This window comes from Thamnophis elegans, chromosome 13, assembly GCF_009769535.1.
Source record: "Thamnophis elegans isolate rThaEle1 chromosome 13, rThaEle1.pri, whole genome shotgun sequence".
In the NCBI taxonomy this organism is placed as follows: domain Eukaryota; kingdom Metazoa; phylum Chordata; class Lepidosauria; order Squamata; family Colubridae; genus Thamnophis; species Thamnophis elegans.
This window is the reverse complement of record NC_045553.1, coordinates 2,139,282-2,154,807: the sequence shown is the minus strand read 5'-3', so window position 1 is coordinate 2,154,807 and position 15,526 is coordinate 2,139,282. Positions and strand designations below refer to the sequence as shown.

General features: G+C 45.9%; 1 protein-coding gene across 1 annotated transcript in view; it reads right to left on the bottom strand.

Annotated features, from left to right (window-relative positions):
* Window positions 1-15,526, bottom strand: part of HIP1R (huntingtin interacting protein 1 related) — a 66,914-nt gene that overhangs the window by 1,741 nt on the left and 49,647 nt on the right. Inside the window, exons 21-31 of the mRNA XM_032229112.1 lie at window positions 14,227-14,334; window positions 13,171-13,307; window positions 12,887-12,997; window positions 11,805-11,863; window positions 10,692-10,722; window positions 10,467-10,529; window positions 9,444-9,544; window positions 9,219-9,324; window positions 7,389-7,512; window positions 2,395-2,456; window positions 497-685 (exon numbers count right to left, since the gene is read on the bottom strand). Of these exons, the coding sequence (XP_032085003.1) occupies window positions 497-685; window positions 2,395-2,456; window positions 7,389-7,512; window positions 9,219-9,324; window positions 9,444-9,544; window positions 10,467-10,529; window positions 10,692-10,722; window positions 11,805-11,863; window positions 12,887-12,997; window positions 13,171-13,307; window positions 14,227-14,334 (1,091 nt within the window). The remainder of the gene's footprint in view (window positions 1-496; window positions 686-2,394; window positions 2,457-7,388; window positions 7,513-9,218; window positions 9,325-9,443; window positions 9,545-10,466; window positions 10,530-10,691; window positions 10,723-11,804; window positions 11,864-12,886; window positions 12,998-13,170; window positions 13,308-14,226; window positions 14,335-15,526) is intronic.

Here is a 15,526-nt window from a genome sequence, read left to right as displayed (position 1 = left end):
CCGCTTAGAGAGGGCTGAAAGCCCTATGAAGCGGTAGATAAGTCTTAACTGTTATTGCTATATTTTTTGTGGCGGTCGTTAAGCGAATCCGTTTTCCCTAATGGCTCTTCTTTTTATTTTTTGTTGTTGCTGGAAATAAGACCTCGGAAACGGAGACGCTGCGAATTGTGTTAAGGCACCCAAAATGCAATCTTGTGACTGTGTGCAGCTGTCACAACTGGGTCATAAGTAGATTTTTTTTTGGGGGGGGGGGAGAGTTCCGTTGTAACTTTGAATGGTTGCTAAGGGACGTGTCGTTAAGTTGCGGACTTTTATCTGAAATGGATTTAGTTAACGTGATTTTTTTTGCAAAGAGCTATCGTTGGGGAGGAGCCCAAATTCCAGAGAGAGAAAATGCCCAGAAATCATGGTTGGCTTGCTAAAATCCTTCCTTTTCTGCCTAAGCTAAGGGGTGGGATTGGGGGGAGGTTTAAGGGGCCCCTCCCTCTGTGCTCACCTCAGAGTCTGGCTTGCTTTGACCAGGTTTGGCAGGCCTCTTCAAGGATGCTGGCTTACGAGCGATCGTGGGTTTCTTTCCGTCTGGGTTCTCCGTGTAAAGACCAGCCAAGGCGTAATGTTGCCTCCTCAATTCTCCAAGGCGCAACCTCTCGTTCTCCAGCGTCTTTTCCAATTCCAGAACCTTCACCTGCAAAAGACAGGAAGGTCTTAATCTGGTGCCAATCACCTGTTCCTTTAGGACTACCCAACCTTGGCCAACTTTAAGACCTGTGGACTTCAACTCCCAGAATTCCCCAGCCAGCCATACATGGCTGGCTGGGGAATTCTGGGAGTTGAAGTCCACAGGTCTTAAAGTTGGCCAAGGATGGACATCTGTGTCCTACAGCAGGTCTCCCCAACCTTTCGAACCTCCGGGACCACTAAATTCATAACTTTAAATCCCACGGACCACTAATAGGATCTGCCTAATGACATGTGGGGTGGGCGTGGCTAGGTGGCCATGTGACTGAGTGGGCGTGGCCAACTCGATGTCACTCACGACGAGGGGCGTCTCACTGGCCTCTACTCACCCCTCCCCTCCCAGCCACTCCTCGCCTGCCCGCCCAGGCTCCTTAGGACCCCCCAACAGGGAGCAGTTGCTGGAGCTAAGCAGCCCCCAGGAGAAAGAGTTCAGTTCAAATTGGATCTGGCCAAGGAGGAGGCTCAGCAGAAGCACCTCCCTGAGGACTAGGAGCATGGGTTTTCCAAGCAGAGGGAAGGCCTGCGGGAGTGCAAGGCCGGGTACTTGGAGGCTCAGCGGGCTGAGATGGTCAGCCAGTTCCAGGCCAGGATGCAGCCCCACTGGAACGAGGCCCTCCGGCTCTTCGCCACCAGCGGCTCTTCCCTCCAGCCTTCGCCCAAGGCCCCCCACCAGGAGGCTGAAGCAGACCCCAAGCCGGAATTTCTGCCCCCCTCCGACCCCCACAAAAAGACCCCAAAGGGGGAGACTCTCTGCAGCAACACAAGCGTTCATTCCACGTATCCGGCCCAGTTGGAGGACTCCTGATTTAGTGCAATATAAAAAACGCAAATAATTTTTCTGTAGACCGCCAAAGTTTTCTCGCGGACCACCAGTCCTCCACGGGCCACCAGTTGGTGACCGCTGTCCTAGAGAGAACTCCAGCGTTGTGCTATGGTTAACACAAGACTCCACAACCGGGTGTTGTCGTCAGACTGTGTGTTATTCTGGTGGAGGTCTTCTCGGACGACCACTTTTGCGGAGAGCGTGCTACGTTCAGAAGTTCTCATCCTCTTCTCTACTCGGAGAACGCCACCTCTGCTGTGGCATCACTGCCTCATCCAAGCCCATGGCACGACAAAGCCGCGCTCGACTAAAGCGCGCCCGATTAAACCGCGTCGCTGACGTCATCAACAGGGCGACAACAGCGAGCGCGGAGAAAGGGCGCTTTAAATAGCGCTTTGAAAGCAAGCCGATTCAAGTTAAGGTAAGGGTTAGGTTTAGGGTTAGGTTAAGGATTAGGGTTAGGGTTAGGTTAAGGGTTAGGTTTAGGGTTAGGTTAAGGGTTAGGGTTAGGGTTAAGTTTAGGGTTAGGGTTAGGTTAGGGTTAGGTTAAGGGTTAGGATTAGTTTTAGCGTTAGGTTAAGGGTTAGGTTTAGGGTTAGGTTTGGGGGGTTAGGTTTAGGTTTAGGGGTTAATTTTAGGTTTAGCGTTTACAGCGTGCTTTTTTCTCCGCGCTGTTGTCGCGCTGTGATGACGTCAGCTACGCGGTTTCGTCGAGCGCGGTTTAGTCGAACGAGGTTTTGTGGTGGAACCATCCAAGCCTACCTTCCTCCCAAGGGTGCGCTTCTTCAAACCCACACTTCCGTTAAGAAATTCCACATCCGTGTGGTCCTCACCTGTGTCTCCATCTCCTCTTTCTTGAGTTTGATCAAGGACATCCCAGAGAAATCCATGGTGTCTGGTTGGAAGGGAAAAAGAGGTGTGTTTCAGATGGGATCATGATCAAACTTCTCCAGATGTTCTCCACCACACAACAAGCAACAGAAATAGCAATAGCAGTTAGACTTATATACCGCTTCATAGGGCTTTCAGCCCTCTCTAAGCGGTTTATAGAATCAGCATATCGCCCCCACAGTCTGGGTCCTCATTTCACCCACCTCGGAAGGATGGAAGGCTGAGTCAACCTTGAGCCGGTGAGATTAGAACCCCTGAACTGCAGATAACAGTCAGCTGAAGTGGCCTTGCAGTACTGCACCCTAACCACTGCGCCACCTCGGCTCTGTCCCTCTTCTGCAATTCTGGACATTCCACAATTCTTCACTCTCAACGTTGTCTAAATAAAACTTAACCACGACTTCTCGCCAACAATATCTCTTTCGGAAATTCAAGGCCATTTGCTCTACAAAATCATGGACCAATCCTGCAGGTTTTCGGTTATCTTTTTTTTTTTAAACAAAGATTTATTTTTTTATTACATATTTTAACTTCTTTTATAAACGTATAAATGTTGCCTGGGATTTCCCCCCTTGTATCTTCTCTTATGCATAGTTCATTTAACATCCTATTTCCGTGTCAAGTTCCAGTCATCTTATTTTCTTTCCATATTTTGACTTTAATTTCTTCTTAATATATAAACAATATCATGATTTATCCCTCTAAGTTAATTAACATTTCATTTCCATTTTTTTCTGCTTTCCTTTTTTTTTAAAATAAATTTTTATTTTAAACACATAAACACATCAACAAAAACAAACAGGAGGCTTCGAGGGGAGGAGCTGCCGCCGTCGGGAGCCAAAAAAAAGCTCCTGGTTCGTATATCTTATAAGATCTATAGATATCTCCCCTTTCTGGCAGAAAGGGGCAGGGAGGAGGTCAGTCGTTAGGATCTCTTTGTAATTCATAGCTTTTTTTTTGCTGTGAATGGAGAAGAGATTCAACATTAGCTGAGCCTTTACTCCGGCCAGTTTTCCGCGCTGCCTTTTTTGCAGCCTAGGCAGATTGCCTCCCCCCCAGGACAAAGCTAAGCTATTTAAAAGCCAATCCGGGCGGGGACCATTCCCGAGGAATTTCTTCTATTACTATTTAAAATACCAGCTTCAATTTCGCAAAAGGCTCCCTTTCTTTTTTAGCTGCGTCACAAGATGGCGATCTCGTAGCTTTTGTGTTTGATCTGACGGAGCTAGTTGACCCTACCCTCCTGAAGGCTTCTCCGTACTAATTGCTAAAAGATTAACTGAGGGGAGCACAGACTTTGATTTTTGGCTCGCTTGATTGCTTGTCTTTTATTTTTATTCTGGAATGGCTCCCAAATCTAAACAGAAGCGCTTCCTTAATAACATATCTCCAAAAACTGCTATGAAGGCGCTACCCTTGTCTCCTACACCCTCCACGGGAGATTTGCTAACACAAGAATTCCTTCTCAAAACGCTTAATGATTTCAGACAGGAGATTAATCAACTGATATCGGATTTATGTGATCAATTTGATGCTAAAATTGCTCAGGCAAAGCAGGATATGATCGGTGTAATGACAGTCATGACAGATTATATTGCTGAAACAGAGGACAAATTGGAACTTTTGGAAGAAACTAACCTTAATCTGATATCAAAAATTCAAACGTTAGAACAGGAAATTGAATCTGCCCAAAAAGAACTTGTCATGATAAATTATAACAAGACTGCCTTTGCGATACGAGTTAGAGGACTGCGTGAAAACCAACAGGAGAATTTGAAACAGACATTCTTTGAGGCTTTCAGTCGCTTGGTGGGAAGTCCGGGACTTAACTTTGATTGGCAGATTCAAAGAATTTACCGCCAGAATTCCTGGGTAGCAAAACAGCGACAGCTTCCGAGGGACATAATAATATACTTTACTACAAGGGAATCTAGAAATGAGATAATACAGAGGCTCTACGGAAAGAGGTTGATAATTGATGGGGAGGACTTGATTGTTTTTAAAGAGATACCATTTCAAATATTAAGAACAAGAAGACAGTACGCTTTCTTAACCGAAGAACTCAGAAATTCTCAGATTCCATACAAATGGGAAGTCCCAGCTGGTATTACAGTTACATTTGGCAACCAAAAACACCGCATTAACTCCGTCGGTGAAGCCCGAAAATTTTACTACGAGACCCTGAAGGCGGGACTTCCTGATTCATCCGGATCTGGGGAGAGGCAAGGAGAAGGAGAAGACAAACAGCGAGACACGTGGCTACAAGGTGGAGGGTGTTGTTTTTCTCTTCCGGAAGGGCAGAAGACTAAGGAATAAAGACTAAGCGATGTTTGTAAAGTTTTATGATTTCCGTCTGGGATAAAATGGAAAAGTGGCATATCGATGATGAGACATGGAGACTGAAAGAAGCGTTGCTGATTGTGGACACATATTGTACAGAAGTTTTGTCTGAACTCTAACTCAAATTGTGCATGAACTATTTTCTTAGGCGAGGAGAGCGGAAATTGTGATCTTTTTGAGTTGCGGTTTGGGACGAACGGAGTTGGGAGGTGCGTGGGAGAGGGAAGGGCAGCGAAAGTTTAATTAGATTACCTGGGGCTAGAACGCAAGCTGATGTTTGTTTGAGTTGCTATATCAATATAAGGTTAAGAAAGATTGGTCGGAGAATCTTCAGGAAAGTGGAGTAAACATGGGAGGAGCAATGAATGTGGATAAAATATATATGTGGATATGGATAAAGGCAGGGTGGAAGGTAAAAAATTTACATGTGGAGGTGGGTAAGGATAGAAAGGGAGGTGTTGGAAATGAAAAATGAAAGAAGTATTTGAGTTTAATGGTGTTATAGAAAGGTTTGGATATTTGGATAAAAAAGAGATAAATTAAAGGTTTGAATAGATAGACAAAGCAAGGAGACTTTTAGTTGGGGAATTCTAATTGATCAACTTACCTGGCTCTAATACAGTTTGAAACCCTGCAAGTAGCAAAATAATCGAAATTTGGAATGAGTCACATTGTTTAAGATTTACAGATAATGGGAAGCTGTGTTAACGTAGTGGGTTTATTGACCCTTTTTGTTTCTTTCTTCTTTTTGTGTGTGAGTGTGGGTGTTTTTTTTTTTTGTTTATTTCTTATTTTCTACTATTTTTCCTTTTCTTTTTGGCTTTACTTTTATCTTATTTTTTAATTTTAAAGTTAGCTGGCCTTATTATACTCAAATGCTTGTTAAAGAATTATGCCGGGTATGGGACCTGCGAAGCCGTAAGGGGGTTGGGGAGGGGGGATTATAGGGGGGAGGGGGGAGGGTGGAATTACAGTTTCAATCCTTAGAACAATAAGAATTCACTTGTGTACTGTGGCTCGTTTTTCTTTTTTTTTTTTTTTTTTTTTCTTTTTTTCTTTTTCTACTTTTATTGTAAAAAACAAATTGAATTGTATGGATACACCAAAGTGAGGAGAAGAGGGAAAGAGAAGGGAGAAGTAAAGAGGGAGTGAGAGGGAATGTAAGGAGGGTGAAATGGAGGGAGGGGGAGACGTCTGAGGGGGTAGGGAAGTAGAAGAGGGGAATGCTGGAGGGGTGAAAGGAAAGTTGGAGGGGGAGAAGAGAGGGTGTATGGGGGAATGAAGTGTTATGTTGGGTTTTTTTTCTTCCTTTTTTCTTTTTTTTATGCACAGTATATAAGTGATTGTATAAAATGAAAATGAAAATGAAATAAAAATATGTTTTATGTTAAAAAAAAAAAAAAAAAAAAAAAAAAAAACAAAAACAAACACATGACTTTAAAAACAACATAGGAACAAGAAGTTCCATCATATATCATACAGCAGTTCCGAATCGGTTTCTTTGCAGTTAGTGTTTTCCCTACTATACATTTTATTTATTTTATTTATTTATTTATTAAAATTTATATGGCGCCCAATCCCGAAGGACTCCGAGATTTCTATCTTGCATTCATGGTCTCCTTATTCGTTATCCATTTTTATGTACAATTCTATATTTATTTATACTTAGCTATTTATAACCAAATATTGTTTACCTGTATTGTGCTTTATTTTCTTACTATCATTTATTCTCTTACATAGAATTATAGGTGTAAATTCACATGGTTATTCTTTTTCTTTGCCATTCTTATACTATTGTTATTCCATTTAAAAGATTATAAGGTACAGTTTTCTGTTTTCCTATCGATAACACATGTCCTCAAATTTAATTTTGTATAGTAAACATTTCACTTAGTTAATTATCCACAATTAATAGTATTCATCTGTTTCCCTCACATCCTATTAGCTATATGCCATTGGCAATATTACCGTGTTTCATTCTATCCTACTAGTAAATCCTTTTCCTTCTTTCTTCCTTTCAACCATTATCTCTTAGTCTCCCAGGAACTCCACTTCTCTTCTGTTCTCTTCTTAAAAGGAAAGCGGAGATTTCTGTAGCCCATCCCTACAGAAAGTATTTCTAACTCGTGACCCGACAACAGCGCGCTGACAAAACCGCGCCGATAAAACCGCAACATCGACAGCGCGCCCACAAAGGCGCACTGATAAAATAGCACCAACAGAAGCATGATTAGGGTTAAGGTAAGGGTTAGGGTTAGGTTCAGATTCAGGGTTAGGTTTAGAGAGCGCTTCTGTCGGCGCGCTGTTGTCGGCGCGCTTCTGCGCTGATTCGTTGACGTGATATCAAACTCGCGGTTTTCTCCCCGCAGTTTCGTCTGCACGCTTTTGTCGAGCGTGCATTTGTTGGTGAACCTGTGTAATTCACTTCAAATAACAGCACAGCTTAAATCAGAAGTCATCCTTTCACTTAACCACGATAGAGACCAGTATTTTCTGCTACGGCCAATGAGGTTGCCCAAACTGGAGACATTACCAATGAGCCAAATTCTATTAAAGGTGGGAACTACTTCCCTGTTTCTTGCTCGGCAAGTCTCACCTTTCTCTTCTACCTGCTCTTGACCAGACTTGGTGGAGGCCATGACGTTAGCCGCCATCTCGTTGACCGTACGCGAGCATTCCTGGAGCTTGCTGAGGTTTTTGCTGTTTTTCTCTGCTTTCACCTGGCATCCGAAACAAACAAACACACAGGAACACAAACACATTGGCTCATCCACAATTGGAATGACGTCAGCGTTCCAAATACCATGTAGAATTAAATCAGAATCGAAGGCAAAACTATGCTTAAAGTTCCAATTTAATAAAGCAGGCATGTTGGCATAGAGCTATGCGATTCCGACTCTGGAAGTTACATCAGAATCCCACCCAGTTAGAAGTTCATGATCTTGTCCCCACACCCACAGTCCATCACATGGTCGAATCTCCTTCCACGCTGGCATCCATGCCCAGCTTCTTCCGGTCAGGTATGAAAGTGTGGAGACAAAAGATGACTTTGGCTTCTAGCAAAGAATGAAAAACAATACATTCCAAAATCCTACTCCTTCTATTCCCCCTCCCATTAACTATACTTAAAGAAACAGCGTAATGAAATAAGAGAAAGTGTGGCAGGCCAAAATTCTAAAAGGAATATAAATGCAGGCCTGACACAAACAAAATACACCCAAATAAATTATTTGAAAGACTGTCTTCTCCTGGTTACATCTACCTGATCCAGAACAAGGAGGCAAGGAATGCTGTGGGGACGTCTCTCCTAAGATTGCAGCACTCGGCAATCTTAAGCACTCAAAGAGTCATTTGGACCCGTTTCCCACAGAAAACATCGGGAGCCGCAAAACCTTTCCCGGGCCCGACTATTTCCTGAGCAGCCACAAAACTGCTTTCGCCAACGGGCCTGGAGACCCCAGAGTGGGCTAGAGCTCATCAAATAGCTTATTTGATTTGTAGTTGTCACAAGGGGGAGTTATCGCTTTTTTAATTCTTTCATATTATCGTATTTTTCAGAGTATAAGACGCACTTCCCCCCTCCCAAAAGAGAGTGAAAATTTGGGTGCGTCTTATACACCGAATGTAGCCCCCCCCCCCCACCCTTTGGCCTCTGCCTCCCAGCAATTTGCCTCCTTGCAGCAAACAGAGAACAGTCTCTTTCAGCTTCAGCACAGCCTGATTAGCACAAGCAGCTGATTGTCAGTTGGCTCGGCCTCCCGACCACCAGCTGTTTCAGGCTACAGGGTTCACTATCGCCTACTGTGGCCTCCGCGTGCCCCATTTTCGATCTGCGCGTTCTGCGTGCCTGTTTTAGGCCTCCGCACGCCCATTTTCCGCCCATTCTGATCCCTGCCGCCTGGAACGGGTGGAAAATGGGGTGCGCAGAGGCTGGAAACGGGGCATGTGGAGGCTGAAAAAGGGATGCGGAGGCTGAAAATGGGGTGTGCGGAGGCCACAAATAGGCGATGGCAATCCCTGCAGCCTGAAACAGCTGATCGTAGGGAGGCAGGACAATCAGCTGCTTGTGTTAATCGGGCTGTGCTGAAGCTGAAACCGAAAGGGGCTGTTTGCTGTTTGTGGCAAGGAGGCAAATTGCTGAGAGGCAGAGGCAGATTTTTCCCCCTTGTTTTCCTCCCCAAAAACTAGGTGCGTCTTATACTTCAGAGCGTCTTATACTCCGAAAAATACGGTAATTGTTTTATCTTTGCAAGCCCCTCGGAGTCACTGAAAAGGAACTGGACAGCCGTACGTATACTTTCTCCAATAAATCCCTCTCTTTAAATGCTTTGGGAGAATCATCTTTCTTTTTGGAGCCCTTCCAAAAATAGAAACAATCAAAACAAAATCCAGGGGTTACGGCTGTTCCCCTTTGAGGACCGTCTACCTTGGAGGCGGCTACGAGCTGGGCTGTGCTCGCCGCGATTTCGTGCGAACAGACGATCAGCTCCTCGTATTTGCCGGTGTGCAGCACGACTTTATCGGCGGATTCCCTAATGCAAAAAAGAAAGAAAAAAATGCAGGATTTTACTCCCCCCAGCAGGTAAGCTGCATGGGAGAAAAACGAGACGGGGAGGGGGAAGAAAGCTAGAGAGGCGATCCGGATACCTACACCAGCTGCGTTGCTCCCCATCCGACAGCTTTGGATGCTGAGATCAGCCCTTCCGTCCAACAGGAGTTCTTGGCGTAAAATTCCTGGGGTGTTGCTGCCCCCTAGCGTTCAAAAGAAGGAATGTATTTTATCCTTGCACCGTACAGTGTTGCAAACTCCTTTTCCCAACAAAAAAAACCCCTTTTTATTAATTGACTGTGAATTCTGCTCATTCACCTCCAGCAAAGTCTTTCGAGGGAGGATTTACAGTCACAGACCTTATCTGGCTTGGAGAGCTGCCAGGCCGATATCTGCAGAACTTGGCAAGGGGCCTCGGAGAGTCACGAACCAATGAAGCGAACTGATTGTCTCCTGCAAACACCACTCCCCTTTTGCTCCTCTTTTATTCCCTCTGGGAGGGGCCATTCACCATCCACTTGTGGCCTTACTCCCAAGTCGACCCCTGTTCTTTAGCTGTTCCCTTCCTCTGGCAACTCTGTGCACGCGCCCACTGGGAACAGGCTCCAGCTGTTCTTCTGCCTCACTGATGTCTGACTCTGAAGGCAGCTGATAACTGTCAGACGGCCCTGGCCCCCTCTCTGCCTCCGACACAGAGCCCTCCTCAGAGCCTTCCCCAGACTCCAGGACTGGCTCAGGTCCCTCCCCAACCTCCTCACAACATACGGACTGATGAGAGAGGGGGGCAAATTGGAGAAAAGTATCTGCAGTGGGAATTTAAAAGACAACCATCTCTATCTTGAATTTACAACAGCTACAAGAAGAGATTTTCTGGGATCCTAAGAAGGAGGGAAAGCACCCTGCTTGAAAGGCCACAATTAAACAAATGGAATGTAATAAAAAAATGGGAGAGAGAAGAGTTAGCTCTCCAGCGGCTGATAAGAGTCTTTCCCCAAATATTTAATTTTCTCCTTTCTTTCTTTTCTTTCTTTCCTTTTCTTTCTTTCCTTTTCTTTCTTTCCTTTTCTTTCTTTCTTTCTTTCTTCTTTTTTTAAAGTAACAGCAACACATCCCAAACAGACTCACCCTTCCGCCTTCCACGATCTCCTTCTGCAGGTGTGTGGAGGCCAGAACAAGTTGCCGGATAGCCTGGAAGGAGCGGAAAAAGCAGGAGAACTTGGTTGAATTCTGAGCAATTTCTATTCCTGAATCCATCAGCCTTCAATAAAAAGGGTTTTATTATCTGGCAACAAGGAAATTCTGTTGCCATGTATCCCAAATGGGATTATTTTTAATGAACGATCAACTCACCTTCATTAAATCAGTGCAGGAATTCAGGATTCTAGGGAGGAAAGAAAGAAAGAAAGAAAGAAAGAAAGAAAGAGAAAGAAGGAAGAAAGAAAGAAAGAAAGAAAGAAAGAAAGAAAGAAGAGGGAAGGGGGAAGGAAGAAGGAATAGGTAAGAAGGAAGAAGAAAGAAAGGAAGAAGGAAGGAAGAAGGAAGGAAGAAGGAAGGAAGAAAGAAAGAAAGAAAGAAGAGGGAAGGGGGAAGGAAGAAGGAAGAGGTAAGAAGGAAGAAGGAAGAAAGAAGAAAGGAAGGAAGAAGGAAGAAAGAAGGAAGAAAGAAAGAAAGAAAAAGAAAGAAAAAGAAAGAAAGAAAGAAAGAGCAGGAGGGAGGGAAGAAAGAAAAAGAGAAGGAAGGGAAGGAAGAAAAGGAAGGAAGGAAGGAGGAGGGAAGAAAAGGAAGGAAGGAGGAGGGAAGGAAAGGAGGAAAGAAGGAGGAAAGAAGGAAGGAGGAGGGAAGGAAGGAAAGAGAGGAAGGAAGGGAAGGGAGGAAAGAAAAAAAGAAAGAAAAAAAGATCATGTTAGAACAATGAGGCCTACACATTTGGAAACAAAGTGATGACAATACAAGTCTGCTCTTTAGAAGGTCAGATCCTGAAGAGGAAACTCAAAGACTTTGTTCCACCTGATGAGAAGGAGGAAGGACTCCCTGGAGAAGAGCCTCGTGCTGGGAAGGATGGAGGGCAAAAGAAGAAGAAGGGGACGGCAGAGAAGGAGGTGGCTGGATGGAGTCACTGAAGCAGCCGGCCTGAGCTTCAATGGACTTCAGAGGATGGGAGAGGGCAGGAAGGCCTGGAGGAACGTTGTCCATGGGGTTGCGATGGGTCGGACATAACTTTACAACCAACAACAATATTAAGTATAGAAACTAGGGTGCTTCTCCTTTAGCAAGAAGCAGCTTTGAGCCATTCTTCTCCAGAAGATTCATCAAGAACTGTCCTGCCTCCATTGACTCCAAATCTGTCTTAATCCGAGACGTTAAAGACAGAATCTGGTGGCTTCCGATTCGGCGTGCAACCTCCTGGGGAAACCACACTACGGATTTTTAGTTGTGTAAATTCATCCCTGCCCCCCAGCTTACCTTTCGTTAACTTCTAGTTTCACCCCAGAACTTTCTACTCTGGCTTGATTCATCATTTCCTGTAGAGAGACAGAAGAAAGACGACGTTTTTATTGCCAGCCAATAGATCCAAAGTGGATCATCTCCAGCAAAGGGGGACCAAGCTGGATCACTGTGAGGCCCGGGATGCTTCTTGGCGCCACATAATTAGGGGTGGATGCTTCCTATTGTTCCCCACCTCCGGAACAGGTCAGACCGTAAGGATGTCACTATCTCTGGAGCCGCATGTGGCTCTTTCCTCACTCTGCTGCGGCTCCCTGTCGCTGGTCAGCTGCACAATTGATAGGGCTTTCGGTTAGGACAGGTAGAGGAAAAAGGACGTCATTCTAGGAGGAGACTCTATGATAGAGGAACCGGACTTCCGGTTGGCAGAGGAAAAAGGATGCCGTGCTAGGAGGAGACTCTATGATAGAGGAACCAGACTTCCGGTTGGCAGAGGAAAAAGGATGCCGTGCTAGGAGGAGACTCTATGATAGGGGAACTGGACTTCCGGTTGGCAGAAGAAAAAGGATGCTGTGCTAGGAGGAGACTCTATGATAAGGGAACTGGACTTCCGGTTGGCAGAGGAAAAAGGATGTCATGCTAGGAGGAGACTCTATGGTAGGGGAACCGGACTTCCGGTTGGCAGAGGAAAAAGGATGCCATGCTAGGAGGAGACTCTATGATAAGGGAACTGGACTTCCGGTTGGCAGAGGAAAAAGGATGTCATGCTAGGAGGAGACTCTATGGTAGGGGAACCGGACTTCCGGCCAGCCCCAGAATTGAACGGGGGGCTTCCAGTTAGGACCTTTGTGGCTCTTTTGAGTGTTTAAGGTTGCCGGCCCCTGTTCTATATCTATCTTGTCCCTCTGTCTCATCTATTTATCGCTGCCCAGGGTCAGAATCTGCAAATGATTGCCTTCCCCCAACAAACACCAACGTTAAACCATGTTAGAACTTAGCTTGGACAAGCCAACATGTCCAACCCACTTTTAAACTCTTTATGTCAAGGACTCATACGTTAAAAAAAACAAAACAGTAGACCGGTCACAAGTTAAACCCACCTCTATTCTTCTCACGGCATCCTCCACTGCCGCAGAAGTGGTGGCCATCTCTTTGTCAACCAAGTCGCCCAGTTCTTCTTCCCGGATGTCCAAACTTTTGGGCCTCAGTTCCTAACCACCCCCCAAGGAAGGAAAGAAAAGTTGACCGAGAATTCTGAGGAGAACTTTGGCCTTGAAGAAAGCTTCAAGAGTTTAGTCAACGGTGGAGAGCAAGCAACGAAGCCGCCTGAGCCCGACGTTCCTTGTGGAGAACTTCTCATGGTGGGCCTCCGTTCTCTCCTCACCTGTCCTAGCTGGAATAGCCTCTGCAGAGTTGTCCTCAGCTCTGCTGGATCTGCTTCTCGGAGAGACTGTTTGTCTTTGAGCTTCTTCAAGTAATCCAGGCTGTGTTGCCCACAGTCCCTGCAAGATTCGGTCAGTTCTGGACCAGAGGGGAAAAAAAAAACGAGATTCAGTTGGTTCTGATCCTGAGGCCATTTCAGGAAGTTTTCAAAACTTGGGATGGTTTCCCTAGTCATCCTTTTAGAAGGATGTTGTTCTCCCTTCAAAAGCAAGCAGCAGAATCCTGGACCTGGCAAAACCCCTTTTATTTACACGACTATGAATTCCTTTCATTCACAGTCAGCAAGGCTTGCAAAACAAGTCTTTCAGAGAAATATTTATCAACACGCACCTTATCTCGCTTGGAGAGCTGCCAGATAACTAGTTTCCAAGGGAAAACTTGGCACAGTCTCTTATAGTCCCAAACAGAACTTTCCACTCTTGACACGACCGAAGGAACGAATTGTTTCCTGCAAAAGCCCCCTCCCCATTTGCTCCTCTGTTGTTTCCTAGGGGAGGGGCCAATCACCTCCAAGGTGTGGCTTTACTCCCAAGTCAACTCTGCTTTCTTAGTTGTTCTCGTCTTCTGGCAGCTCTGCGCATGCGCACACTGGGAACAGGCTCCACCTGTTCTTCTGCCTCACCGTTGTCCCTCTCTGACTCCGACGCAGAGCCCTCGTCTGAGCTTTCCCCAGCCCCCCAAGACTGGCCCATGTTCCCTCTCCAACCTCCTCATTGTCCGACTCTGCTGCCAGCTTCGATGGCGGACCACAACAGATGTTATTTTATGGAGCAATACCATGATATCAAGAGGGGCTTATAATGGCCTGAACCATCTTTGGAAGACCCTAAGAGAGCTTGGCCCTCGTTGCAAGGATCAAAGATCACATCAGATCAAAGATCTGAGGAGCACAGCCAAAGACCTCTTGCCGATTGGATCGTTTCAAGCACCAAGAAGGTTGACATTTTCAGTCTTCCTATCTTATCAAGATGGGGAGCCTTTTCCACGCCTTACTCACTGTCAGCGTGATCCGTCGGGGCAAGATGGGAGGTGGCGCTGCCGTTCACGATGGCATCTGCCGTGAGGTGGGCAAACTGAGCCAATGCGGCAACCAGTCCAGAGGCATCTGAGACAAAGAGTGAGAAGGAAGGGAATGGTGAGAAGGCAGAGCAACCCGAAAAACGTGTGGCATTCAAGGCAGACGGAGGCCAACCTTCTCTAGAGTTGGTCCTTCCTTTTATGGCAGTGTTTGGCATCCGTAGCCACTTTAAGACGGGGTGGACTTCAACTCCCAGAATTCCCAGCCAGCATAGTCCACCCATCTTAAAGGAGCTGAGGTTGAGAAAACGCTGCTTTAGCAATAGCAGTTAGACTTATATCCCGCTTCATAGGGCTTTCAGCCATCTCTAAGCGGTTTACAGAGTCAGCATATTGCCCCCACAGTCTGGGTCCTCATTTCACCCACCTCGGAAGGATGGAAGGCTGAGTCAACCTTGAGCCGGTGAGATTTGAACTGCCGAACTGCAGCTAACAGTCAGCTGAAGTGGCCTGCAGTATTGCACTCTAACCACTGCGCCACCTTGAACCCAATTCAACCCAACCAACTCAATCCAACCCTACCCAACCAACTCAACCGAACCCAACCAACTCAACCCAACCCAACCCACTCAACCCAACCCAACCAACTCAACCCAACCCAACTAACTCAACCCAACTCAACCCAACCCAACCACCTCAACCCAACCCAACCACCTCAACCCAACCCAGCCCACTCAACCCAACCCAACTAACCCAACCCAACCCAACCCAACTAACTCAACCCAACCCAACCAACTCAACCCAACCCACTCAACCCAACCCAACTAACCCAACCCAACCCAACCCAACCAACTCAACCGAACCCAACCAACTCAACCCAACCCAACTAACCCAACCCAACCCACTCAACCCAACCCAACTCAACCTAACCCAACCAACTCAACTCAACCCACTCAACCCAACCCAACTAACTCAACCGAACCCAACTAACTCAACCCAACCAACTTAACCCAACCCAACCCAAGCAACCAACCAAGCTTAAACTGAAAAGTGTGCAAATAAAAGCTGAGCAGAAAAAGGGACATAATACATCATTGGCCTTGTTTAAAAAATGCTTGTTTTAGAGTGTATGCTGTTGCACAAAGAGCCACACAACCAAACTGTTTTTGGAACGAAGACAGAATGAAAATCCATTTGGAGAGAGGATTTTGTAAGGCTTGAGGTCACCAAGAATCCCAGCTTTGTGTGTCCCCCCCACCCCACCCCCTATGAGTGGACCT